This window comes from Ursus maritimus, unplaced genomic scaffold, assembly GCF_017311325.1.
Source record: "Ursus maritimus isolate PB19 unplaced genomic scaffold, ASM1731132v1 scaffold_24, whole genome shotgun sequence".
In the NCBI taxonomy this organism is placed as follows: Eukaryota; Metazoa; Chordata; class Mammalia; order Carnivora; family Ursidae; genus Ursus; species Ursus maritimus.
In genome coordinates, this window is record NW_024424897.1 from 19350786 (window position 1) to 19378730 (window position 27945).

The 27945-nt window shown below is 54.6% G+C and overlaps 2 protein-coding genes and 1 long non-coding RNA gene across 5 annotated transcripts; 1 reads left to right on the forward strand and 2 right to left on the reverse strand.

Annotated features, from left to right (window-relative positions):
- Positions 1-631: 631 nt before the first annotated feature.
- Positions 632-20852, reverse strand: AOC3 (amine oxidase copper containing 3). Of its 3 annotated transcripts, XM_040640568.1 has the most exons (5): positions 19494-20069; positions 6298-6694; positions 2030-2315; positions 1213-1342; positions 633-978 (listed from the first exon to the last, which is right to left on the reverse strand). In XM_040640568.1, the coding sequence occupies exons 1-5, from the start codon at positions 20064-20066 to the stop codon at positions 703-705; spliced, it is 1662 nt and encodes a 553-aa protein (XP_040496502.1). In that variant the 5' UTR covers positions 20067-20069; the 3' UTR covers positions 633-702. The 3 variants fall into 3 exon arrangements, with proteins under 3 accessions (XP_008699584.2, XP_040496502.1, XP_008699583.2); XM_008701362.2 differs by lacking the exon at positions 19494-20069 and having other exon boundaries at positions 632-978; positions 6298-7888; XM_008701361.2 differs by lacking the exons at positions 633-978; positions 1213-1342; positions 2030-2315; positions 6298-6694 and adding exons at positions 14066-15867; positions 16928-17057; positions 17465-17750 and having other exon boundaries at positions 19097-20852.
- LOC121104986 lies at positions 20678-21400 on the forward strand. The gene is made up of 2 exons (XR_005837374.1): positions 20678-20768; positions 20977-21400. It is a non-coding gene; the product is annotated as an uncharacterized LOC121104986 (long non-coding RNA).
- Positions 21384-26532, reverse strand: AOC2 (amine oxidase copper containing 2). The gene is made up of 4 exons (XM_008701317.2): positions 24889-26532; positions 22732-23017; positions 22366-22495; positions 21384-22037 (listed from the first exon to the last, which is right to left on the reverse strand). Exons 1-4 carry the CDS (start codon positions 26474-26476, stop codon positions 21771-21773), a joined length of 2271 nt encoding a protein of 756 aa, XP_008699539.1. The 5' UTR covers positions 26477-26532; the 3' UTR covers positions 21384-21770.
- Between the last annotated feature and the right edge of the window lie 1413 nt (positions 26533-27945).

Here is a 27945-nt window from a genome sequence, read left to right on the forward strand (position 1 = left end):
AGCCACGAGGGAAGGAAGGACTGACACCTGCTGCAACATGGCTGTGCCTCAGACACGTGAGGCGGAGGGAAAGAAGCCAATCACGGAAGGCCATGTACCGTATGAACCTATTTATACAAAATGTCCAGAATGTCAGCAACTCTGTAGTGACAGAAAGATGAATAGGTGGCCTAGAGCCGGGAAGGGGTTGGAGGAAAAAGAGTGAGTGCTAACAGGTCCGGGGTTTCTTTCTCAGATGATGAGAATGCTCTGGAATTGGATGGGGTGAAAGTTGCACAGCCTTGTAAATATACTAAACACCCCTAACTTGTACATATTAACAAGGTGGATTTAATGGCATGCGAATCATGTCTTGTTAAAAAAAGTGAGATTTAACAACTGTTAGAAGAAACACGAATCTTCTGGAAAACGCTTGGCCATCAGTCCGGCCTTCAGCTGGCCATTCTTCTCTCTGGGACAGGAACCCAGCAGGTTTGAGGTCAACAAAGCTGAGTTGTGTCTCTGCCCCTCCCCCAGTGCCAGGCATCACAGGCTCAGGATGCTCCCAGCAGGGAGGGGCTGTCAGGGAGAGCTATAGAGAGGGGGCCTGGGGGGAAAGGGGAGGTGGGGAGCTTCGGGGTGGGGGGAAGGAGAAGAGGGCACCAGGCCACATGGCCCAATGCCCACTGCTCCCCTCCCCACACACCCTGGCCCGGGGACCCCCTAGTTGTGAGAGAAGCCCCCGTGGGAGAAGGCGGGGAGGTCTGGGGCACAGGCAGCAGCCTGGGGAAGGCAAGCCAGGGGGTTGACCTCACAGGCCCCAGCATCCTGGTCCCCCCGGAAATAGACAGACTCCGCAGACTCGAAGGAGGGGTCCTGGTCAAAGAAGTTGTAGGGTCGGAGGAAGAAGCCCACACCGTTCCCCACAGTCACCGTGTTGGGAACGTCTTCTGCGTGTGGGATGTGCAGGAAACCAGCTGTCACCCAGGCCACCAAGTCCTGGCAGGGGCGAAGAGAGAGGATCCTGAGGCCTGGCTTTGTGAAGGACGAGCCCGCCTCCTACAGTAGCCTTGGACGTGAGGCTTCAGCTCACCAGCCCAGGAAAAATGTGAAATCACAAAGCTTTCTTTCTTAGTAGGTTCTAAAGACCCCCAAGGAATCTGGCTTAGGAGCGAATCCTCCTTGCTTCCCTCGCCTCCCCCTCTCGCCTCCCCCTCCTCCCTCTCAGCTGACCTGCCCTGCAATGGTCTCGTTGTTGATGAAGTCGGTGAAGTCCACGGTGGGAGTCCAAGGGTCGTTCAAATTGTAGACGCTGGTGCTGCTGGGCTCCGCCTCCTTCCGCCGGGTCACCGCCAGCTGGTACCTAGGGAGATTGGGGTTAGTTCGCGAGGTCATCAGCCTGTCCTACTGCCCGAAGCTGCACAGAAGAGGGAGCACAAAGGGGAAATAGCGCAAAGGTCTCGTGGTGTCGAGCCTCGTTATCATTCTCTGTACACTTGTTCTCTGTCTCTCTGTCCCATGGAGTTCTCGAGTTTGTTTCATATCCCGTTTCTCCAGGGTCCACCGGCCCACTGTTGAGACCTCAGCTGGGAATGGCATCCTCACGCGTCCACCCGGACCCGAGCCCGCACCCCGGAGGCCTGTGTGCGGATGTGGCCTGAGTCCCAACTTCAGTCCGCTCCACGATGTCAAATGCCTGGATGTTAGGGCGGATCCCTCAGACCCGTGTTCCTCTCCTACTCTTTGTTCTTTCCTCCAACTTTTACTGTGAACATTTAAACATGCAGAGAAGTTACAGCAAGGCGCAGTGAACACTGTGTACCCACAACCTAGATCCCACCCCGACATCTTAGTATATTTGAGTCAGCACGGAACTTTCCATCCAACCAGCAGGCTCCATTTTGGGTGGCACTAAGATCATGGCCACAGGAGTGTGTGTGTGTGTGTGTGTGTGTGTGTGCACACCCACGGGGGATTGGGGCAAAGTAGCTTCTCAGCAACATGGGCCCTTAGGTCCACCTCCTCCAGCCGCTGACACCCCGCCACTCACCTCCCCCAGCTGAAGGCTCTCTCCAAGGAGCTGTTCTGGGGCAGCGGCTCCCCAGCAAGGCCAAGCGGCTGGATGCGGTAGCCCCGCGGGTGACCCCACTTGTTGCTGTGGTTGCTGGCCAGGTACACGTAGCGGGGTACAGTGCCCCCCAGGGGGAAGGCGGCCTGCTCCTCGGTCTCCAGCCGCTTCCGGGTCACCTGCAGACTCTGTATCTGGTGCTCGGGGCTCCAGGGTACCGCCGTGGGGACGTAGGTCATGTCCTCGGCCCAGACCCAGTTCTCCAGTCCTGTGGGGGAAGAGTGGGAGGGATGGCTGGTCATGCAGCTGCCCTGTCCCCTCTGGACTCTGTCCCTTCCTTGCCACTCACCACTTCAGAGTGGGGCCAAGGAGAAACCCAGAACGGAGTGTGTCCCTGCTTCCCTTCCCTCTCCCCAAGATCTCCCTGATCCAGAAATTTGGAGAAGGTCTTTCCTCCTGATGTCGTCTCTGGTAATAATCCTGGATGCCTTGTGACTGGGCCTCCACTGACCTCCTCCCTTTGAGGGCCTGCAAGGGAGGATGGTGGACCTGAGGTGGGAGCAGCCTCGCTGGCGATGTGCAGAGTCTGATTCCTTCTGACCCGAGGAAAGGGTCTGTGCCTCATGTCTGAAGCCCTATAGCATCACCAGAACTGCCCTCTCGTGAACAGAGTAACAGTTGAACATTACTTGTACTACGACCTTATGAAGGAGGGACTACACTTGTGCCCATTGTATAGATGGGACAACTGAGGCTTAGAGAATTTAAGTAACGTGCTCTGGCTTGTCACCAAGGGTGTGGGGTTAGCATCGTGGTGGTGCTGGGGACCCCGATCGTGCTCTGGCTCTACACTGCCCACACAGCAGCCCACAGAGGAGAGCCACATAGAGCAGGCGTGGACAGCGGACAAGCAGGCCAGAGGGAAGGAAAATCAGAGCCCGGGGCCCATTGCTGCCGGAGCTTGGGGGTGCTTCCTATCATTTGGGGCTTGGCAAGGAATTAAGAGCAGGGCCAAGGGCACAGTCTGTTCTTTGAGCTCTGGGCATTTTGAATGATTTTATTAGAATCTAACGAGGTACCCTATTAGGAGTCAACTTAAGTGACCTGGGACTAAAGAGCCATAAATGAACACATGCCGAAGCTCCCGCCATACCTTCCAAGGACCAGCAGAGAGCAGAGACTGGTGAAGTAGACTCTGGCTTTCCTTCTGGGGATTCACTGCCCCCAGTCCACACCCCAGGGTTTCTACCCGTAGGTGACAATGAAAGGCCAACAGTTGTTTCTGGAACATCCACACAGTGGGCTCATGTGGACAACAAGAACAACAACGGCTAATCCTTCTCACTACGGGTCAGGCGCGGTTCAAGGAGCTTGAAGAGCTGTCCTCGCTTAGGGGCGGAGATGAAGAGAGATGCGCGTGCAGGGTAGAGCACACACACAGATTTTCCAGCTGAGTCCAATGAGCGAGCCTAAAAGCAACGACGGCCCGGTGCTCATGAGCACTCCCGGGACCCAGGGCTTGGTTTCTAAAGAGTATCCTCCAGTAAAAAGGAACCAGAGCTCCTTGGAGAAGCTGTTGGATTCCAGGGCTGGAGCAGGGAGGATACAAGATTAAACTGGAACATCCTGGGGCCCCTGGCAGGCTCGGTGGGTTAAGCATCTGCCTTCGGCTCAGGTCATGATCTCCAGGTCCTGGGGATTGAGCCCCGAGTCAGGCTCCCAGCTCAGCGGGGAGTCTGCTTCTCCCTCTCCCTTTACTTCTCCCCCTGCTTGTGCTCACTCTCTCTCTCAAATGAATTTAAAAAAAAATTGGAAAATCCTGTGCTGCACAAGGAAAGCAGCACTCAAAAAAGGATGGAGGCACATCCAAAGGACACAAGAACCAACTGGAAGCATCTCCCAGCGGCCAATACTGGAACAGTGCAAGGAACAGAATAAATGATCCTGCTGGGCCGTAACCCTTAAAATAAAATAAACATCCATGAATCTCTGCAGTTATGAATAATTGCATATGTAAATCAATGTAAAAGGAGGATAACTTTTCCTTGTGGAGAATTTTAATTAATCCATGTATAAAGAATGAGGAAAAAAATTTGAAATGACCAGTAGGGAAATATTGCAGTAATAATTCTTGCCAAAAAAAAAAAAAGTCTACCAACAGATGCTAAAAATTAGTGGGCAAGAATTTAAGAAGAAAAGAAATAAGATATTTGCATAGCATCAAAGTAATTGTTCCAACATATTTATTAACTGCAAATGGAAAATACTAACTTTTAAAAATTTATTTATTTATTTATTTGGTTATTTATTTATTTGACAGAGAGAGAGAGCACAAGCAGGGGGAGTGACAGGCAGAGCGAGAGGGAGAAGCAGGCTCCCTGCGGAGCAGAGATCTCAATGTGGGGCTTGATCCCAGGATCCTGGGATTATGACCTGAGCTCAAGGTAGACGCTTCATCGACTGAGCCACCCAGGTGCTCCGGAAAAGTACTAACTTGCACGATGGAGAAAGCCAGAAGACATCATCTTCACCAAGTGCTTGGGGTCAACATCACTGGTAATAAAACATATCAACCTCATATACCCCTTGATATGATGCACTGAGAAGGGCATAATGTCATTTCTCGGGTTTTCTTGTAAAAAAAGAAAGTACGATCTCAATCTAATCATGAGAAAGTACCAGAGAAACCCAATCTGAGAGACGCTGTACAAAATAATGACCAACCTCTTCCCTAGTGTCAAGGTCATGAAAGACAAGAAAAGCCTAAGGAGCTGTCGTAGATTGGAAGAAATTAAGGAGAAAAGTCACCTAAATGCAGTGTGGGATCCTGGGTTAGATCCTGGAACAGAAAAAGAAAGTTAATGGAAGAACTAATAAAATTCTAGTAAGGTCTGTAGTTGAGTTCATAGCTCTGTAATAATGTTAAGCACTTGGCTTTGATCGCCATACTGTGGTCGTGGAAGATGTTAACATTAGGGGAGCTGGGTGAAGGGTATATGGGAACTGGACAATGTTTGCAACTTTCCTTAAGTCTAAAATTATTTCAAAAGAGAAAGTGTTTTGGGGGTACCTGGCTGGCTCAGGCGGAAAAGCATGGAACCCTCAATCTCGGGGTTGTGAGTTCGAGTCCTATGCTGTGTGTAGAGATTACTGAAAGAAAGAAAGAAAGAAAAAGAAAGAAAGAATTTTTTTTATAAGAGAAAGTGTTTTAAAGTACTCATTATTAATCCTCAAACAGTCTTACTAGGAATGCTCCGTTACACCATTTTTACACTGGGGTAAACCGAGGCACAGAGCTGTTAAGCATAAAAATGTTTCTATCAAACACATTTTTCAAAGCACTCTGCATGTTCTCCACTCCTCCATTAGAATGGAAGCCTCTTGAGAGTAGGGATGTTGTTTCTTTTGTGAAATCGCATTAGTGCACTGATTGGCACAAATATGCCTTCATGGGGCGCCTGGGCGGCCAGTTGGATTAGGCGTCCGACTCTTGACTTCAGTTCAGGTCATGATCTCAGAGTCGTGAGATGGAGCCTTGTGTTGGGCTCCATGCTGGGTGTAGAATGTGCATAACATTCTCTCTCTCTCTCTCTCTCTCTCTCTCTCTCAGGGCGCCTGGATGGCTCAGATGGTTAAGCGCCTGCCTTCGGCTCAGGTCATGATCTCCAGGTCCTGGGGTCAAGCCCCGAGTCAGGCTCCCAGCTCAGAGGGGAGTCTGCTTCTGCTTCTCCCCCTGCTTGTGCTCTCTGTCTCTTTCTCTCTCTAATGAATAAATAAATAAAATCTTTAAAGAAAAAAAAGAGATTCTCTCTCTCCCTTTCCCTCTGCCCCTCCCCCCACTCCCTCTCTCTAAAAAAAAATTGTGTTCAGTAACTGTTGTTTGCATGAGTGATATGTTGTTATGTGAAAAAAACGGAAGTGGCAAAATATATGTACGTTATGATCCAAATTTGGTAATAAAAATTCTAAATATTTATCTCCATATAGCATATTTACAGATGGTATACAATATAACAAATGTTATAATTTATTAAATATTGCAGATGCCATATTTAAAAATATGGAAGAATTTTTTTGTTAAGCATGGAAGAATAACCCATCTGCTAGGATGAAAATCTCTGAGGAATCCGACTTTCACCTTTACTTCATACGCTTTTATATTCTTAATGTTTCAATGACAATTCGTAAAGCTAGGCACGGAGACCTCAGCCCCTTCTGCCAGAACCCTTGCTTCCCCAGGGATGTCATACCTCCTACATCCAGATCCACCTTGAAGTGGGCGCTGTGGGTGTGGACGGTGCCCAGCGTGTGCTCCCCAACCTGGTTCCCGTACCTTCGGGCTGCCCCAAAGAGGAACACTGAGCTGATGTAGCCGGTGGCGTGGAGGCGGACTTCTATGGCCCCATTGGGGTGGAAGACCATATCCCACACATAGTCATAGTTGAGCATGGTCGACACAGATCTGAGGACCAGCACTGTCTCTGCAAGGCCCCCAAAATAGTGGGAGTGGATATCTGAGTGGTGTCGCCTCAGGGGGAGGCCCTGGTTCTGTTCAAACACACAAATGGCATCACGTATTGTCTTGGGGGTGTGGGATTCCAGAAGGAAGTGCCAGTCCACGTAGGTGGCCAGGTAGGGGCAGTCCACCCCCCGGGTCAGAGTTGAAGAGAAGTGACCCAAGCCAAATCCACCATCTGTGTACCGGCTTCGCAGGGCCGAAGGAGAATTTCCACCATAGACGGCCAAGGCCTCTTGGAGGCTGATCTCATAAGCTAGTCGTTCTCCCCGGAAGCAGATGTCAAAGATCCTGGGGCCGCTGAAAGCTCCAAGGCCAAAGGAGAAAGTCCACCACGAGGAGGTCACTCGACTCCCCTGGACACTGAAACGGGGGCCCTGGGGATGGAACTGCAGAGGAGGAGCCGGACCGGGAGGCCCCTGGGACTTGAGGGACCAGGACCCACCTGTGCCGTTGTCTGGGACCAGCACCACGTTCACCAGGCCGGCCTCAAACTGGTCCTCCAGCTGGGCCAAACTCTCATAGTAGCGGCCTTGAAAGAACACCTTCTGGATGGTCCAGCGGGCGGGGTCCAGAGCCTTGTGGTCTACCAGCAGCTCCAAGCCCACGGGGTGCAGGAAGAAGCCGGCCCCTGAGATGTTGTAGTAGAGGCCAAACCAGGTGGCCCGGTCCCCTGACCGCAGACCTCGGGGGGCCGTGTTCATTGTCACCAGGTTCCGTCCGTGGCGTTGGTAGAAGCAGCAGTGGTGGAGAAGACCAGCGGCCTGGGGCAGCTCTCTGTCGAAGATCAGCTGGTCTATGTCCAGGTACTCTCGCATCAGCACAGGGCGGCGGTGATAGGGCAGGGGGCCCCCGTGACGCTCCACCGTCACGTCCCGCAGGTAGGAGGGCCGTGGCAGTGGCCCCACCAGCAGCTCACTCACGTTGGGCTGGGGCTGTCCGCCAAAGAAGACGATGGCCAGCGCCTCCCGGGAAGGTGGGGGGCTCCCCCTGTCCAGGTGGGCCAGGGCTGCGGCCTTGGGGGGCAGGTGCAGCTCCACCGAGAAGACGCAGTTGTCCGAGGGGCGCGCCTGGGCTGCATCCACCAGGCCTGGCCCGAGCTGCTGGGTCAGGAAGCTCATGACAGCTGTCAGCTCCTCCAGGCTCAGGTCTGCGAACAGCTGGTTCTGGCCGGGGTGTGTCCGGGGCTGGGCAGTGGGGGACACGGAGGGGCAGCGGGGGGGCTGGCTGGGTTTACATTCCCTCCCCACTCCTTTCTCACTCCCACCTTCACCCATGCCTGTCACCAGCACACTACACAGGGACAAAATAATGAAGATAGCCATAGTTAAATCTTGTGGATTGTCCTTAGGCTCTCGAATCATTATGCAGAATGGGAAATAGAAAGATAAAAGACAGGACCTGGCCGCGGGATGTCTCTTTGAGTCTCTGGAGTTTTCTGGTTCCTGAGCGGTGCTGCTGGGCAAGAGGCATGATGGGCGCATTGAAGACAAGCAGCCAAGGGCAGACGGTTGGGTGGGGATAGGGGTGGAGCTGGAGGGGGCCAGGGGTCAGGCCAAGTTCAGGAGGTGGGGCTGGAGTAGGAACCTGGACTTTAAGTGGCCCACGTAAGCCTCTGTCCTCCTGTTCCAGATCAAACACTCAGGGTCAGGGTTGGCGATCTAAGGTGGGGGAAGGGTAGGTTTTGGAAAAAACACAGCTGGGGGAGGCAAGAGGAAGAAGGAACAGGGACAGAAAGGGACTGTCCTTGGGTTCTTCCTCCACCCTCCAGATGGAACATTTTGCCTGGCTACCTATGAGGCTGCAGGCAAGACTCACCGGCCCTCACCTCTCCAGCTGGATCCCCCTTCCCTCCAGGCTCTGCTTCTCATCACTCTCTCCTACTCCTTGCCAGCCATCAGCCAGAACCCCACCTGCAGGCTCCGGGCTGGAGAGCAATGCTGGGAACACCAAGCACCTGGGAGGAGCTGGGCGGCCGACGGGCTGAGCCAGATCTACGGTGGGGAGGTGAGCAGCCTCGATCCCTGGAGGGGAGAACATAGGGTGTGGAGCCAGTCAGAAACTGCGGCGGTGGGGGCAGGTGCAGAGTGTAACAGAAATCCCCTTGTCTTCCCTTTGAGCAGGACTGATGGGCCAGGTCAGAGGTCAGGGGGCTTGGAAAACTGGCTGTGGAATTAACTTAGCATCCCATGGCCCTCAACTCCAGGAAACCCTCCACTGAAATGTTCCAGAGGCAGAGAGCGAAGCCACCTCCATTCTCCGCCACGTCACGTGTAGGAGGCCACAGTCATCTGGGCGGCCAGGTCCTGAGGGGAGCAAGGAGAGACTGAGCGCTCCGCAGAGGGGACATGCTTCCCTTGTGAGCCTGGAGGAGAATCCTTTCCAACGTGGACCTGCCTAGGAAGATTTGCCCAGGAAGACATTGGATGGACCTTGCAGGCCAAATGCGTTCGTTGGGCAGAGAAGAAGAAAGACTTGGCAGCCAAAGGAAGCAGAAAGTGCAAAGGTAGAGAAACCTGAAGCTCGGCATGGGCAAGGAATGGCCAAAAGGTCGGTGTATGATGTGAGGTGGGGACAAAATGGGGGGCAGAAGAGGTAAGATCAGGAAGTTTTGTGTGGTACGTGTTTCAAGCAAGGTCGTAATTGCGGGTAGACGGTGAGGCTATCTCAGAGCCTGGGAGAGTTAAACCAGGTAAATCGATAACAAAAAGTCAGATTATCCAGAAACATTAATACATCCAGCTGTAGTTTGGTTTTTGTTTTTAAAGATTGTATTGCGTACTTTCTACACCCAATGTGGGGCTCGAACTCGCAACCCCGAGATCCAGAGGCACATGTTCCACCCATTGATCCAGCCAGGCGCCCCGCATTCAGCTGTATTTTGATATGGAAACTCAAGGCTTTTCCTTTCCCTTGTTCTTTAAAGTAGTAGGGGTAGTGGTGCCCATTCCAAAGTGGTGCGAAAGGCAGGGTCCTGCATCCCATAATAACCCCCACCCCCTTTGCGGATCTGGTTTTCATACTCTGCAGAAGCTCTTTGTGGAAAAAAGGCATTATACATATTTTAATTTTTTTAAAGACTTTATTATTTATTTGACAGAGAGAGAGAGAGGGAGCACAAGCAGGGGGAGCGGCAGGCAGAGGCAGGAGAAGCAGGCTCCCCTCTGAGCAGGGAGCCCGACAAGGGGCTCGATCCCAGGACTCCAGAATCATGACCTGAGCCGAAGGCAGATGCTTAACCGACTGAGCGCCCTCCCCCCCAGGCTCAGATACTGTCAATCTTAAAATTCTTTTGACAATATTCACGTAAAAAAATAGTACCTCATTATTATTTTGTATTTACTGTATTACTAGAGAGGTTGAGTATCTTTTCATATGTTCATTGGCTATCTGTGTATCTTTTGTACACAAAGCCCCCGAAAAGGGAGGGGACCTGAGAGGGTTGCCCCAGAGGGACCAGGATCTAATGTCAACACCTAGCCCTGGCTACAAGGCAGTGCCTCAGCCAGGGAACTCGAGTCCGGGCTGTTCGGGAAGTTACTGTCTCAGCTCCCAGCTAAGAACACACTGTTAGGACGGCTCTTGTTTCTCTGACCTGTGTTGCCAAGCAGAGGTCAAGAATGTTCGCTCCAGTAAGGTATCGCCAGGTTCTCCTATGGGGAGGTGGGTCACGATCGGGGGAGAGCCCTTTGCCTTGGCTGGTGGGGGAGCTGGTATATAGCAGAGGCCACCCCTGGCCACCTTCCCTACAGGTCTTGCTGTCACATTGTGCCTCTGATATAACTTCATTCAAATCTTCCCAACTGTCAGGCCGAATACCCTAAAAACTTGCTGAAAAGGTGTCCCTTTTGGAGAATTACTCAGGAGGCAGGACCACACGCTCTGCTCCTCTCATTAGGTCATATTTCCCTTTGAATAAACGTGACCCCAGCCTCTATGAATGGGATGAGTTTATCCCTGGGAGCCAGAGTCCACCCCCAGCCTGCAGACGGAAGACTGGGCCCCAGAACGGGGTGTCTCAGCAGAACTGCTGCCCCAGAGGCCCTGAGCGGTCAGCCAGCCCCACCCGGTCCTCACAGGTCGCGCTCCTCTCGGGTCCGTATCATACGGAGACGTCCCTGGCTACGGTGTGGGGCGGCACTTGGGTATGGGACACACTAGAGGCAGAGGGCCAGGATGAGGCCAATGACCTCGAGGACAGAAAAGAAGGCCTGAGTCTGAGATGTTTAATGGCAGAGGTGACGGGACCGGGTGCCTGGTTGGACGGGGGTAGGTGAGGACGAGCACGGTATCTTAGGTGACGCAAAAGTTTCCTGTGACCTGATGGGCTTTTCACCAGAGAGGATATACCTGGAAAGCAGCAAGTGTAAGGGGAACCAACAAGGTTGAGTTTGAGGGGCTCATGGGAAGTCCCAGTGTAGATGCCTAGAAGTAGGGTGATTGGCTCTATGGGTCTGGATTGTGGGAGAGATGTTCTAAGCTAGAAATCCAGATTTGGGCCAACAACAAGTATGAGCAGTTAAAGTAAGACAGGCCAAGGTCGGGGGTGGGGGTGGGGAGGACTTCTGGACAGAGAAGAGAGGAGACCCAAGACAGAGTCCCAGAAAATGCCAAGGTTTGGGGCTATGTGGGCTGGTGGGGGAGCAGAAGTAAAGGAGCCGGCGTGGAAGCCTGAGAAGCAGCAGATACGGACAAGGAGGGGTCAGAACGCGGGGAAGTCAAGACAGGAGAGAGTTTCAAGAAGGAGGTAGGCGGTGTTGTCAAATGCCACTGAGAGGTCTGGAAAGTAGGCGCCTGGAAAGGCCTATTGATTTTGCATTTAGAAGTCACTGGTGACCTTTGTCGGGGCAGCGTCTATGGCTGTGGGGCCGAGGGAGGGCAGTGGATAGAGTAGTGATGGGGGGAGGACACGCCTTGGAGGAAGGAGTTTTTGTGAAGGCGCAGGCAGAGAGAAGACCCCCACACTGGAGATGCAGGGTCCCGGGGAAGGCTTGGCGAGATTAGAGTCGAGAAGAAGAGCCAGTCAAGAGGGAGAGAGGGAAAATACAAGCAGAGGAGCGGATAACTGAAGGAGAACCTTCTGGGAGGAGCCCGAAGGGTGGGGTCCCCCTTAACCAGATAAAGAGGCTGTGGAATTAATGAGTCCATCCTCATCACTAAATCCAGTCAAAGAAGCTGTCAGGGGGGCGCCAGGTACTTTCTCTTTTATAGGGGTTAAATCTTTTTCAAACTCACTTTGCACCGTATAAAGTCTACGAGGATGATCTTACCAATTACCACATAACCGCACTGACTTCAGAAAAGCCTGATTGTTGGGTGGGAGTTTTCTTCAGCAACTGACTTTCCCAAGTGATCCGTTAAGTTTCGTTAACGATGATGCGCTTCCATTCAGGAGGTCATGGGCTGCTTGGAGAAGGACCAGTCAGGGACCAGAGATCCCGCCCCACTTTCCCAGTAATCTTGGCAGATGGCGGGAGGAGGGAGGCACCCAGATGTGGGGGTTCTGATCGGGACGCTCTGAAACAGGGCCTCACGGGGCCAGACGCCCCACAGGAATCCTCCCTGGGGCCCTCCAGGTGTCCACGCCACCATCATTTCTTACTTCTGACTCACTGCCCATGGCCAGGACTTCTGTCAACTCCGCTCTTTGTATCTGGGCCAGAGGGAATGTCCTGAAAGGCACATCTGACGCTTGTCACTCCCTTGCCCCAAATCCTTTCATGGCTCGCATTTCTCGTTAGGGTAACCGCGGCTTCCAAGAACACACCTCATCTGTCCGCTGCTTGTCCCTCCAGGCTCTCCTTATAGCCCACGTGCCTGTCAATGAACTTGGGCACTTGGACGGTGCTGCCTTGTTACCTCTTGGCCTTTGCTCATGCTGTTCCCTAGCCTGAAAAATTCTTCCTCCTCTCTGCCTTGTCCCCAGTTTAGACATCATGTCCCACAGGAAGCCTTCCCCAGCCCCTAGGTTTGAGTCAGGAGCCCCTGCTCTTGTCCTCCTCCCTCCTCCCTGCAGTCCTGACTGCAACTGTCCTTTCCTAACCTCGCTCCTTCAAGGACAAAAATTGTGCGTCTTACCTAGTGCACGTGCCTGGCCCTTAGAAGGCACGCTGTAAATCTTTGTTAAATGCATGTAAGAATCCCCTTGCACTTTGGGCTGGAGCCCTTCCCAGGGGCTGCAGGAGGAGAACAGAGGCACATTGTGCTCCTTCCAGAGTGTTCTAGTGTCTGCATTCCTAGAGAAGTCCCAGCTGTGCCCTCTGAGCTAAGCCTCAGGTTTCCCCCTGTCCAGCTCCTCTTAGGGCAAAGGGCCCATGTCCTAAAGATTTTCGCTTTGGGGGCACCGGTTCCTTCAGAATGTAACATGCTTCGTGAGTATTCACTCCTGTCACTGGATCACAGATGTGAGGCCGACACTCTCAGCTGCCTCAGATGTATAAGGAAGAGACCGGGTTGGGGTAGGGAGCTGGGGTCCACCTTGCAGCCCTCCTGACCCCAGTTGGGCAGGCGTTCTAATGATCCATATGTCCCTCCTGCCTCCTCTCATCTGAGGCCGGGGCAGGAGGTGTCACCCCTGTGGGGAGATGTAGAGACACAACCACACCCAGCCGCATTTTCAGACAAAAGCTGGTGAGCATTCGACACCCACTCACACATATGACCGCGAGCAAGCACTCATGCTCTCTGGTGTGGACGTGGGTTTCCAGGTCATGAGATTCAGGTGAGCGCGATGGGGTGGGGGGAGGGGCGGACACCAGCGTTGCCTCGGTCCGTTTCCCCCAGCACTGACCACTGTGCGGGTGGCCAGAAGAAGGAGCCGTACGAGGTGGAAAACGGACCTGCATGTAACAGAGAAAATTCTCAGTATTCAGATCAGGGCATCCAGCGCTTTTCCCCTCTGTCCCAGTCGTCAGGCGCTCCTCATCCTCGGTCTCTGTGTTCTGTCACTCCTGCTTCTGGCCCGGAGGGGGCCATACATGAACCTGCCTGTTCTCCTCGCTCCAGTCCTCCTCCCCGTTCTCTGGGTCCTAGTTTCTCTCCAGCTCGCTGACTCGTGCCCATCCACTGTTTCATTGACCCAGAAGTGAGCTTGGGCTTGGGGCAGCACAGAAGGGAGCAGAAGCTTCTGTGATGCCTGAGCTCCCTACGTAGGACCACCCTCTGGTCAGAAGCTGAGTGGAATCCCAAATCGGTTTCCTGTGTGTCACCTCCTGGCCTGGCCCGGGATCCCAGCAGGCAGAAGTCACCTCTCTCCATTGCTTCCCATTGAGGGACAGAGACAGGGACAGGGAGCGAGAGAGACCGAGGCTTAACATTGTCTTCGGGGATGGACAGGCCAGAGAGTGCAGAGAAGTTACCAGAGGCCGCATCCCTTTCTCTGGGTCTCAGAAACTTGACCAAATTGAGTCCCTGGGCCCCCATCTTCATGCACTTACCCTACCCCTACCCTCCCCCCTTCCTGAAAGACTTGTCAATAAAAAACAAACAAGCAAACCAACAGGTCAGGTCAGGTCCTATCTGGGCCCATTTTTTATTTACTTTGAATAGATAATACAGTCACATGGCTCAAAATTCAAAATATACACAAGGGTATAGAGTGCCAAGTCTCCTCCCTCCTCTGTCCGCACCCCTCCCCCAAAGCAACCAGTTTCACTGGTTTCTTCTGAATATGTGTATATAAGTAAATATGTATTTATAGTTTCCTCCTTTCTACCACACAAACGAGAAGTGCACCACACACACTTCCGTGCCTTGCCGTTTTCATGGGAAGATCATTCCCTATTGTCCACACAGAGCGTTCTCGTTAGAGCTGCATGGCACCGCCTTGTAAGGCTGCGTAGGAATTTAATCAACCAATCCTCTAGGAAAGGGTGTTTCTGTAGTTTCCAATCTCTCACTACGGGTGCACCCACCCCTCACCCAGAGCCCCCGAGGGACACCGTCGGGGGAACCACCCCACCCAGCTCATTTGCATGGTCACAAATGGTGGCCACTGGAGTTCCAAGGTCTCACTGCTTCCCACCTTCGGCGCCCACCTGCCGTCTGTGGCTGCCGCTGGGAGGTACACGAGCTCACTGGTCACACACCCTTGGCACAAATGACCGCTCCTCGTTACCACGGTACCCACAAATCCGCCTCAAATGCTAACTTGAGCTGCTGCTGTGTGACCATCCTTTGCCAGAGGGAGCCAGGCAGGTGAATACAAAGGGGAGAAGAGAACTTCTGGGAATTACAGCCTGCCCCAGGACAGGGCTCCTACTCTGGCTTGTGACAGACACAGGGGGAAAGACAGGGAATTGTCCTCTCAAACTCGATGTCCCTTGCATTTTGAGACTTCCATGGGAAGAGGGAGAGGAGACCTAAGTTAAGAAGTGAAGACAGAGGACAGAGGAACATCTTCTCAGGGCTGGGAGGGAAATCGCAGGCTATAAGAACAGGGAGCAACAGGAAGAGAAGGCAGTAGGCAAAGGAAGGAAGAGGGCGAGGAGGACTTGGATAAGAGGAATGGGAGCTAAGGAACCCCTTCTAGCTCATTCGTGGAGGCCTAGGCCTGGCAGGAACGCTGCCCTGGGGCTTCTAGGGGACTATTCCCAGTGCAGCAACACCACCCTCACCTTTCAAGGGAGGAAATGAGGAGGCTCAGGAGATGGGTTAAAAAGGTTTGGGAAAGCCAGAAAGCAAAAAAACAAAACCAGAAACAAAACCACAAAAAAAACCAGGAATCTTCTGGGAAAAGCTTGGCCATCAGTCCGGCCTTCAGCTGGCCATTCTTCTCTCTGGGACAGGAACCCAGCTGGTCTGGGGTCAACAAAGCTGAGTTGTGTCTCTGCCCCTCCCCCAGTGCCAGGCATCACAGGCTCAGGATGCTCCCAGCAGGGAGGGGGTGTCAGGGAGGGCGATAGAGAGGGGGCCTGGGAGGAAAGGGGAGGCGGGGAGCTTCGGGGTGGAAGGAAGGAGAAGAGGGCACCAGGCCACCTGGCCCAATGCCCACTGCTCCCCTCCCCACACACCCTGGCCCGGGGACCCCCTAGTTGTGAGAGAAGCCCCCGTGGGAGAAGGTGGGGAGGTCTGGGGCACAGGCAGCAGCCTGGTGAAGGCAAGCCAGGGGGTTGACCTCACAGGCCCCGGCATCCTGGTCCTCCTGGAAATAGACAGACTCTGCAGACTCGAAGGAGGGGTCCTGGTCAAAGAAGTTGTAGGGTCGGAGGAAGAAGCCCACACCGTTCCCCACAGTCACCGTGTTGGGAACGTCTTCTGCGTGTGGGATGTGCAGGAAACCAGCTGTCACCCAGGCCACCAGGTCCTGGCAGGGGCGAAGAGAGAGGATCCTGAGGCCTGGCTTTGTGAAGGACGAGCCCGCCTCCTACAGTAGCCTTGGACGTGAGGCTTCACCTTGCCAGCCCACTGGTCTTCCAGCCCTCCTCACCCTGCGCCTCAAAAGGATCTTAAGCCTATTTTTTTAAAAGATTTTATTTATTTATTTGACAGAGATAGAGACAGCCAACGAGAGAGGGAACACAAGCGGGGGAGTGGGAGAGGAAGAAGCAGGCTCACAGCAGAGGAGCCTGATGTGGGGCTCGATCCCAGAACGCCGGGATCACGCCCTGAGCCGAAGGCAGACGCTTAACCGCTGTGCCACCCAGGCGCCCCTATTTTTTTTTTTAAGTAGGCTCCACACACACCGTGGAGCCCACCGTGGGCCTTGAACTCACAATCCTGAGATCAAGACCTGAGCTGAGAAAGGATCTTAAGTCTTTAAACAGTTTTTCCTACCAGCCCGGGAATCAACTAGTAAATTTCACATTGGCAGCAAGCCCCGCCTCCCTGTCCCGCCTGGGCCCTCGTCTCTGACACTTCCTATCCTACCACCCTCACACCCACCCCCAGAGGGATGACACCTACAGGCGCTTTCAGCTTGCCTCTCCCTCACTCTCCAAGGGTTCCCTACCTATGACTGAGACAAAGATGGACAGGGGAGATCAGGGTTTAGGAGGCAGAAAAGGCTGACATTCAGAAATGAATCCTTCAGAGGTCAAGCCAGACAGGAGAGAAGCGTTAGACACAAGAGAGAGCTGGTCTTCCAGCCCTCCTCAAACCCTGTGCCTGAAAAGGACAAAGTCCACGAAGCTAAGCCTCAGAGAGCTGCAGGGTCTCCTGGATGGGCACGGGCCTCAGGGAGCATCTGCAAGCGAGCTCCCAGCTCGGGAAGATTCCCTCTGGGAGGTAGGATGCGGGGAATGCACAGAAGGCAGGGGTCAGCTCCACCCCTCGGGAGGCAGATGGTTTCAGGGAACTAAAGAGAAGGTGGGGTTCATCGCTGTGCCCCTGGTCTCCCTCCCGTGACCCTCCCACGGTCAGCTGACCTCTCCAGCAATGGTCTCGTTGTTGATGAAGTCAGCGAAGTCCACGGTGGGGGCCCAAGGGTCGTTCTGGTTGTAGATGCTGGTGCTGCTGGGCTCCGCCTCCTTCCGCCGGGTCACCGCCAGCTGGTACCTAGGGAGGCACTGGTCAGGCCTCCATGGTCACTAACCCCGTCCTGCTGCCTGATTGTGATGGAAGGGGGCTGAGTGCATGGACCTCAGGCTTCCCATCTCAGTCACACAGTAACTCTGGTGCCACCCAGGTGGGTAAACACCCTCTCTCCGCATCGTCCTGTTCGTCCCCCTGCCGTTGCACAGGACGGCCTCTCCCCACATCCAACGTGGAGAAGGGTTCTCCCGCCTGAGCCTGAGCCCTGCGCTGGGAGCATATGCAGGGCTTGCCCTTTGATAACTAGGAAATCCTATTGGAGCTCTCACCTCTGCTCAAAAACAGTTTGAACTGAGTTCCCAGTTGCCCCTCCTAACGCACCCTTCCCTCTCACTCCTCCCCCAGCTGCTCTCTGACACCCCGCCACTCACCTCCCCCAGCTGAAGGCTCTCTCCAAGGAGCTGTTCTGGGGCATCGGCTCCCCAGCGAGGCCGAGCGGCTGGATGCGGTAGCCCCGCGGGTGACCCCACTTGTTGCTGTGGTTGCTGGCCAGGTACACGTAGCGGGGTATGGTGCCCCCCAGGGGGAAGGCGGCCTGCTCCTCGGTCTCCAGCCACTTCCGGGTCACCTGCAGCCTCTGTATCTGGTGCTCGGGGCTCCAGGGTACCGCCGTGGGGACGTAGGTCATGTCCTCGGCCCAGACCCAGTTCTCCAGTCCTGTGGGGGAAGAGTGGGAGGGAGGGCTGGTCATGCAGCTGCCCAGAACGGAGTGTGTCTGCTTCCCTTCCCTCTGCCCAAGATCTCCCTGGTCTTTCAGCCAAAGCTGTTGTCCTGTAAAGCATTTGTTCAGGGACGTCATTCACTAAGCCTGCACACTTAGTGGAGAGGACTGGGCCCAGCCCCGGGAGGCACAGAGGAGTGAAGCCCCATCCCTTCCCTCCTGCTCTCACGGAGGCTGAAGAAGGCGAAGCCCTGAGAGGCCAGCAGTGTGACAGGAGCGCGTTCAGGGTCCAAGGTCCCAGGAATACAGGTGCGGGCAGGAAAAGGGGGCCTCCCTGGGTGCCTTTCAGGCTTGTCTCAGGAGATGTGAGTAGCAGAGATGACACAGCTGGGAGTTCTAGGCAGGGGCGGCACAGGAGCAAAAGCAGGAAGCCTGACTAACCTGTGGCTAACCTGTGGCCGGTCTGGGGACAGGGAGGGTGAGGGCGTGGCTAAGGCAGCACTGGGTGGGGGGCAGGGGAGCTGCATTCTGAGGGCAAGGGCCTTCTAGGGAAGTTGGAGCTAGATGCAGGAGCACCCTGGCACGGGCTGGTAAGGTGGCCCCCGGATCGGAGAAGAAGAGTGGAAGGGGCAGAGAGAAGGTCGGCCCAGCAAGGCTTTGACGTATCTCACGGGCAGACCGGAAAAAAATGGGTGATTGACTCAATGTGGGGAAGGAAAGTGAGAAGACGGACGCCAAGCCATCATGTATCTTTGGCTCTCCCTGGGACCACCAACCCCAGGAGCTATCTGAACACTCCACGGCACCCACTCCACCCCCTCACACTTAAGTGTATTGTGCCCAGAGAAGAGGGGGTTCACCTCCCAAGGAAATGTACAACCTGGGGTGTTTCGTGACTGGCCTGTGTGAGCCAGGGACTTGGCAAGAGGCAAACAGGTCCTCCAAAACCTTGGCACCACAGGCCAGACACACAGAAATGAACTACAAAACCAATGGTGGCCTCCCTGAAGTGGGACTTGCATGAGAACGAGGGAGGGACGAGGGCAAAGGGGATCTTGTGAGCCCAGATCCCTCCTCCTCCCTGAGTTTGCCATTTCTCAAGATCTTCTGATGAGGTCATGTGGAGGGAGGGTGGCAGATCTGCACCCAGCCAATGAGCTAGGATCCAAATAAAATGCAGCAGCCAACCTTCTCCAGTCCAGCCGAAGAGGAAGCACAAAACTCCGAAACAGCCGCTCGTGCTCCGCTCTTCCTTTCCTGGAGACCTTCCCCAAATCCCAAAGCGAATAGACATCTTTTCAGGCCCTTTGCAGGAACCCTTGCTTCCCCAGGGATGTCGTACCTCCTACATCCAGATCCACCTTGAAGTGGGCGCTGTGGGTGTGGACGGTGCCCAGCGTGTGCTCCCCAACCTGGTTCCCGTACCTTCGGGCGGCCCCAAAGAGGAACGCTGAGCTGATGTAGCCGGTGGAGTGGAGGCGGACTTCTATGGTCCCACTGGAATGGAAGACCATATCCCACAGGTAGTCATAATTGAGCAAGGTCGACACAGATCTGAGGACCAGCACTGTCTCTGCAAGGCCCCCAAAATAGTGGGAGTAGAAATTTGAGTGGTGTCGCCTCAGGGGAAGGCCCTGGTTCTGTTCAAACACACAAATGGCATCACGTATTGTCTTGGGGGTGTGGGATTCCAGAAGGAAGTGCCAGTCCACGTAGGTGGCCAGGTAGGGGCAGTCCACTCCCCGGGTCAGGGGAGTGGAGTACTTGCCCATGCCAAAGCTGCCATCGATATAGCGGGTCAGCATTGCTGCAGGGGAATTTCCACCATAGATGGCCAAGGCCTCTTGGAGGCTGATCTCATAAGCTAGTCGTTCTCCCTGGAAGCGGATGTCAAAGATCCTGGGGCCGCTGAAAGCTCCAAGGCCAAAGGAGAAAGTCCACCACGAGGAGGTCACTCGACTCCCCTGGACACTGAAACGGGGGCCCTGGGGATGGAACTGCAGAGGAGGAGCCGGACTGGGAGGCCCCTGGGACTTGAGGGACCAGGACCCACCTGTGCCGTTGTCTGGGACCAGCACCACGTTCACCAGGCCGGCCTCAAACTGGTCCTCCAGCTGGGCCAAACTCTCATAGTAGCGGCCTTGAAAGAACACCTTCTGGATGGTCCAGCGGGCGGGGTCCAGAGCCTTGTGGTCTACCAGCAGCTCCAAGCCCACGGGGTGCAGGAAGAAGCCGGCCCCTGAGATGTTGTAGTAGAGGCCAAACCAGGTGGCCCGGTCCCCTGACTGCACACCTCGGGGGGCCGTGGTCATCGTCACCAGGTTCCGTCCGTGGCGTTGGTAGAAGCAGCAGTGGTGGAGAAGACCAGCGGCCTGGGGCAGCTCTCTGTCGAAGATCAGCTGGTCTATGTCCAGGTACTCTCGCATCAGCACGGGGCGGCGGTGATAGGGCAGGGGGCCCCCGTGACGCTCCACCGTCACGTCCCGCAGGTGGGTGGGGTGCGGCAGTGGCCCCACCAGCAGCTCACTCACGTTGGGCTGGGGCTGTCCGCCAAAGAAGACGATGGCCAGCGCCTCCCGGGAAGGTGGGGGGCTCCCCCTGTCCAGGTGGGCCAGGGCTGCGGCCTTGGGGGGCAGGTGCAGCTCCACCGAGAAGACGCAGTTGTCCGAGGGGCGCGCCTGGGCTGCATCCACCAGGCCTGGCCCGAGCTGCTGGGTCAGGAAGCTCATGACAGCTGTCAGCTCCTCCAGGCTCAGGTCTGCGAACAGCTGGTTCTGGCCGGGGTGTGTCCGGGGCTGGGCAGTGGGGGACACGGAGGGGCAGCGGGGGGGCTGGCTGGGTTCGCCCCCATCTCCTCCCCTGCCAGCTAGTAGGACACACACCAAGGCAAAAATGGTGATGACGGCTAGAGCGAGGAGCACCAGAGTAGTCTTCTGGTTCATTGTCCGCGAACAGCAGCAGGACAGAGGATTGCACCAGAGTGATGACGCGTGTTCTCGGGTCTGCGGAGTTAGGTCTCTCTTGGCTCCTATACGGGTCGGGCGGGGGGCTCTTGGACTCTGACTGAGGTTCCCAGTGTTCAGCCGCTCAGGATACTGAGGGTGGGGAGGGTGGGAAGGACACGGGAAGGCTGGGGAGGGGGCGGGGCAGGCTGGGCTTGGGGGGCGGGCCTGAAGCAGAGCGGCAGAGATTTCCCCAGACCTTACATGGCTTGTCTTCCAGGTTCCAAATCAGATTCCGCTCTCCGGGTCAGGGCTGGAACCGGGGAGAGCTGGGGGATGCAGAAGGAGAGTGGGATTTAAAAATAATGCAACTGACCAGTTGAGCCTGGAAAAGCACCACCAGTAAGGGGCTGGGTCTGCGCAGAGCAGCCCCTTGTCCCCCTCGGCCAGGCTTCTTGCCCCAACCCCCACCTCCCAGGGCCAGATGTTCCCTTTCCTGTAACTTGGAACTATTGTTCTGCTTCCAAGGAAACCCCCACCGCCAGCTTCCCAAGCTGGTCTGTCCCTCTTGCCCTCTCTTCTTCCATTGCTAATTTCCTTGGCCAGAGTCCTTGATATTCCCCAGGCGGGGGGAGGGGGGGATTCTAGATACTTCAAAAGTCAAATAGAAGAAATTCAAGCAATAAATATCTTGTAGTACCTTTTATTATAAATCACACACACCATCTATTTTTTTTTTACAAAATTCTATCTATTCTTCCATTTCAATGCACATGCATAAAGAAATGTCTGGTATAACGTTCACCAAATGTGAACTCTAGCTATTTCTGAGTGGTAGAATTTGTGGTGTTTTGTTTGAATATTTTAATAATCATATCATTTGTATAGATCGATCATTTAAACAAAACGAACTGGAAATAAGAATTCACGGAAGGGATATAGAGGGGTTAGCGTGGGAGGCGGTCTCCCAAGGAACATTAAGAGGTTAGGAGTCAAGGGAGCAGGAAGTGGGAACAGAGAGAAAGGCACAAATGTCTCAGCAATCCCCCTCCATGTCCCACCACACCGTTGGGGCTAAAAGTCCTGGTAAAAGAAAGGGGGCAGGTCCGGGACACAGGCTGCTAGGTGGGGGATGCAGGCCACAGGGTTGACACTGCAGAGCCCAGCATCCTGGCCCTTCTCAAAGTAGACGCTGCCAGGGGAGAAGATGGAGGGATCCTCATCAAAGAAGTTATAGGGTCGGAGCAAGAAGCCGACTCTGTTCCCCAGAGTCACTGTGTTGGGGACATCCTCGGCATGGGGGATATGCAGGAAGCTGGCTGTAACCCAAGCCACCAGGTCCTGCGGGAAGAGGGACAGGCTGAAATACTTCGTGGAGGCGAGACCCAGAGAACCACCCCTCCTCAGCCACAATCCCCAACCTCTAGGCTCAGCCTTGCTTCCACCCCCACCCAGCCCCGGGTCCACACAGCAAGCAGGGTGATCCTTGTGAGAAGCTGCAGGGTGGTTGGTGTCCCAGGACTAATCTCACCCCAAGAGGGATGACCCGCGTTGGCCCCTGAATCTGAGAACTGGAAACCTACCATTCCCTCCAACCTACTGTCAGGGGCTGGGCAGCCAAGACGACAGGCTTAAGTTGCCCCTCTCCTCTGCCTCTGGGGCTACCAACCTCTCCTAAGAGGGTCTCATTGTTGATGAAGTCAGCAAAGGCCATAGTGGGGGTCCAGATGTCATTCTGGTAATAGATGCTGCTGCTCTGTGACTCCTCCTCCTTCCTTCGGGTCACCACGAGCTGGTATCTGACCAGGAATGTTGAAGGAAGGTGGTGTCAGAAACTGTCAGGGGCCATTCCTGGCCTTGAAGTCCTTTGGACTCGATTCTGTGCGAGACCATTGCCCATCCCGTATCTACTTGGAGCTGACAGGAGGTACAGGGGTGAATGATAAGCCAAGGGTAGTGAGTTGGGGTCTTCAAGAGCTGGGACAGGGAAGAGGACATGTCGTCCCTACCACCCAGCCCCCAGAGCCCTCCTCACCTCCCCCAGCTGAGGGCCCTCTCCATGTCGCTCTCCAGGGGCATGTGTATGCCAAGGGGGCTGTAGATCTGGATTCGGTACCCGCGCTGGTGACCCCAAGCATTAGTCTGGTTGGCAGCCAGATAAAGGTAGCGGGGAAGGGGCTTTCCCAAGGAAAAAGCTGTCAGGTCCTCCCTTCCGAGGACCTGCCGTGTCAGCTGTGGGCGCTGCAGGTGGTGCTCTGGACTCCAAGGGGCTGCCACAGGCTTAAACACCACGTCTTCAGCTACCACCCAGTTTTTCAGCCCTGCCGGGGGGGGGGAGGGGGGAGAGGAGTTCCACACCAGGTGAGACAGTCCCTTGTCTTCCCCAAGATGCCCACTGTGCCAGCCTGACAAAGGGCAGCGGAGCTCGTCAGAGAGCACTCTGTGCTGGGAGCCGGAAGGTCTGTATTCGAGTGCTAGCCCGTCTTCTTTGAACCTGCCCCGTTCAAGACGGCTATGGCCAGTCACAGGTGGCTAGTTCCATTTAAATTAAAAATTCAGTTCCTCAGTCACATGAGCCACAGGTGCTCAACTGCCACATGGGACTAGTGGCTAACGTATCAGACAACGCAGATAGAGACTATCCATCACCACAGAGTTCTGTTAGCACTGGCCTACCCAGGAGACCTGGGACCGATTCTTGGCTTCTCTGATTCTCTTTCTGAATCTCTACAGTGTGCATAATAAGAGCTGTTCTGTGGCTGAGCTCTGTAAGTGGAAAAGCACACGCAGGTGGCTAGTTACATTCTTGTAACTATGAAAGAGAGATTTGTCTTGGAGAAGCTGGCTGGAAAAACCCAATCCCCTTCCAGGGTGCCCTGCATCTTCCTCCCAGCTCTGAAACTCTGCTTTCCTTCCCCACAAGGTGAAGACCACTTGAAGTGAGTAGATTTAGATCTTATGTTGTCTGAAAGCTCCCCAGAACTCGACTGCACTTGTCACATACACCCATCGTCCCCATTTGGCACATGATGATTTGCAGGTTTGGGTGTGAGTTCCTTTAAACAGGACAGATTGAGAAGGCACCCAGCACCCTACACAGAGAGCAGAACTGAGGCCAGCCCCTCTGCTGCTTGTCCCTCATGCTCCACACGACAGGGAACCAATACGTGTGACTCGACTTTACTGCCCGAGACAAGGCTCTTTAATGCCAAAAATGCTGAAAAACTTCAAACCAAGGTCCTATTCCAAATACGTCGAATAATCTAGATAATAGACTCATTTCAATCATGCTATTTTCTTAGCTCTCCTCCCACCCCACACCACATCTTTCTAGTCTAGAGGGTAAGAAAATGTTTCACAAGAAAGCTGCGTACTTACAAAGCATTATACTGGGGCAGTCACTTCTTGCCCCATCTCCCCCCACCCTCCTCAGTTTGGCAAGGGTCTGGTAGATTTCTATTTTTCTTTCTGGGCCTAATAGTCTGTGATTTGATTAAGTTCGTTATTTTGTTCTTGACAAAAACCCATCAGGAGCAGCAAGTCCTCTCTGTGCTTTGAGCCCCACTTGAGAAATCCCTTTCTACACTTGCAGCAAGCCTATTGCGTGCTGGCCGTTGTCACCAGAGGGCCGGCGGTGAGGACATGTGCTGGCGGGGATGGGATGACCCTCCCCAGGAGGATGGTGGGGCCGCTATCTTATGTCCTGTTTTATGAAATCCTGTGAAGCAACCCCCCCAATCACCCCCCTCCTCGTGCCCCAGGATCACTCTACGCTGAAAACCTTAGGCTGCTTCCTACCTCTGCTCAGGCCCCTGCTTTCCCCACCTCCACTGACCCCCAGAATCAGGAAAAAAGAGCCCCAACTGCTGGAGCAAATTCACTAGCCACAGAGGCACTTGAGACGAAGGCAGCTAGGCACAGCCATTGCATTTAAGCCAGTTTCACAACCACAGCGAGGCGGAGGGGCCGGTGACTGGGGTCGGGTAGGGACACCCTTCTGCCTTCGGCCAGATACCCAGGACACCCAGTATTTCAGGCTGACTGCAGCCGAATATGCTCCAATGAGCCCCTGCTCTGTTGCCCCAATATATCGTGGTGCCGGCCTGCCACCCTCTGCTGCTTCTGGCTCAATTTGGGGGGTCTCCCTTCCCTCTGCTCCACCCCAAGTCTCAGTCCTCCCCCGAGCACTCACCTGCCACATCCAGGTCCAGCTTGAAGTGAAAGGCATGCGTGTGCACTGCCCCCAGCACTCGCTCCCCCACACGGTTCCCAAAGAGGAAGCTCTCCTCACCCCCACTCAGGAAAGCTGTGTTGATATATCCCGTGGCATGGACCCGCCCTTCCAGCGCCCCATTTGGGTGCAGTACAAAGTCCCAAATGTAGTCATAGTTGCCTACAGATGACACAGACCTGACTACAAGAGCCGAGCCGGCCAAACCACCATAGAAATGACTCTCGAGGTGATTGTGGTGCCTCCGAAGGGGCACTCCTTGTGCCTCCTCGAATACACACACAGCCCCCGGGAGCAGCTGGACTGCCCCTGTGCCCACCAGTATGTGGATGTCCACCATCGTAGACTGATAGGGGCAGTCGACTCCCCGAACCAAGCCCCGGCTGTGACGGCCAAGTCCATAGCTGCTATCCAAGTATCTGGTCATCATTGTCTTGGGTGAATCGGCACCGTAGACAGATACACACTCCTGGACACTGACTTCATAGGCCACTCGCTCACCCTTGAACCGAATATCAAAAATCCTCATGCCACTGAACACCCCATGACCAAAGGTAAATGTCCAGAGGGAGGATGCCACCAGGTTCCCTTGCACACTATATTGGGAGCCCTGGGGTGAGAACTGAAGAGGGGGGAGAGGACCTGGGGAGGTCCGGGACTTCAAGGATGAAGCCCCATTTGGCAGGGGGAGAGGAACCCTAACCACTTCCAGCCGGCCAGCCTTAAACTCCCATTCCAACTGGCCCAAGTCTGCATAGTAGCGCCCGAGGTAGAAGACCCGCTGGACAGCCCAGTGGGCAGGGTCCAGGGCCCTGTGGTCCAGCAGTAGCTCCAGCCCCACTGGGTGAAGGAAAATCCCAACACCTGAGATGTTATGGTAGAGGGCTATCCAGGTAGCACGGTCCCCTGAGCGCAAGCCACTGGGGGTGGCATGCAGAGGTGCCAAAGTGGAGCCATTGTAGTTGAAGACAGAAGCCAGAAAGCCTGGTGCCTTGGGTAGCTCCACCTCCTTCAAATGTTTCCACATCTGGGCAAACTCAGCGCCCAGCATGGGGCGGCGGTAATAGGGCAGGGGGCCCCCGTGACGCTCCACCGTCACGTCCCGCAGGTAGGAGGGCCGTGGCAGTGGCCCCACCACCAGCTCACTCACGTTGGGCTGGGGCTGTCCGCCAAAGAAGACGATGGCCAGTGCCTCCCGGGCAGGTGGGGGGCTCCCCCTGTCCAGGTGGGCCAGGGCTGCGGCCTTGGGGGGCAGGTGCAGCTCCACCGAGAAGACGCAGTTGTCCGAGGGGCGCGCCTGGGCTGCATCCACCAGGCCTGGCCCGAGCTGCTGGGTCAGGAAGCTCATGACAGCTGTCAGCTCCTCCAGGCTCAGGTCTGCGAACAGCTGGTTCTGGCCGGGGTGTGTCCGGGGCTGGGCAGTGGGGGACACGGAGGGGCAGCGGGGAGGCTGGTTGGAGCCACCTTGGCTGGTCAGCAAGACATAGGCCAGGGCAAAGATGGTAATGAGGGACAGTGCCAGGAACACGAGGACTACCTTGAGATTCATGGTAAATGCGGACAGCTGAAAGAGGAGTCCTACCAGCTGCTCCTTCCAGTTACTGACATCAAATCAGGGCTTATATTCAGTAGGATGGATAGGAATGGAGAAAACTCCACCCTGTGGGTTGGACAGGAAATTTCTGACCTTAATTTATATAATTCTGTTCCAATTTTCTGTTCCGTGGTTTGGCTCCAGGCACGACTTCCACGTGCATAGGCTCTCCCCTGCCCCTGAGCTCCTGGCCGCGGCACGGCAGGAGCTCTGACTGCCGTCACTCAGGCCAGACTAGAGGGCATTTGGATTAACTCTAAACTCTACCTTTCACTCAGAAGAGGTCTGAGGAAGAACGCCCATCTCAGATGCCCAGTTAAGCGCTGCGTGCTACACGCAGGCACCAGAACTATCCATTTCCCTACCTCCTAGCAGGCACCACCCTCCAATATTCCCACAACCCACAGCCCAGTTCAGCAATAAGTGCTGGCCAGCTGCCAAAGGCCAAGCCCTTGCTTTGTAGTATCCCGTCTCTCCTATCTAGTCAGTGGGGAAGGTGAGCGCCTGGGCTCAGCAGCCAGATCCCTCCGCTGTAGGACCTCAGCGGAGTTCCTGCTCATGAATTTCAGTGTCCTCACCTACAAAGGAGGGGTAAACTACCCCAGATTCGTGAAAATTAAATGTGGTCATGCACATAAAGCACTTAACAGAGAGCCTAACACAGAATAGGCATTCAAAAAATTGTTAGCCACTGCTACCGATCTCTGGAAAAACAGAATACAGCAGATGTTCTTCCACCGTTCAAGACCTTAAATCTCTTTTTGCGGAGACAATGAGGGGACCACTGGGTATCAGAAGGCTACTCTGCAAGGTGGAAGTTGAGGAAACTTTATTTCAGAGAGAGCTAGGATCCTAGACAGCCCTCCCGAGTCACTGGAAAACCAAAAGCAGGAATCCCTGGCATCTCCTCAAGAAATTTAAGACACTGCTCAGCGGGAAAAATTAGTATTAGGTCAAGAAAATGACCGGGTAGGCTGTGCCTTGAACCAGGTGATCCCCCACATGCGGACCTAGAGCAGCCTCTACTGGCAGGTCACGGTATCACGGGTCTGAGAGAGCAAGGAACTGGAATCTTGGAAGGTTAAGACGGAAGCAGCTTAAAGGTTTGGGAAGAGCTAACTTTCACATAATTCAGACTGAACACAAATGAAGGACCCACCCCTGCCTCTTGGTAGGCAGAAGCCTCAGTCTTTCCATTATTTTAGAGAAAAGAGGCAGCTCAATTGTCATACAAACACCCGATAGGGTGGCTGGAGGTGTACGTGGAGGTGGGTGTCCCCGTACGCACACATGTGAGTGTGGGTATGTCCCTAGCCACCAGAGCACCGCACCAGGGTCTGCAGCTTTAGAAAGAGGTCAAAGTACCTGCATTTTTAATAATTTCTTGACATGGTAAGAGAATTTTACATTACGATCCAAGGGTG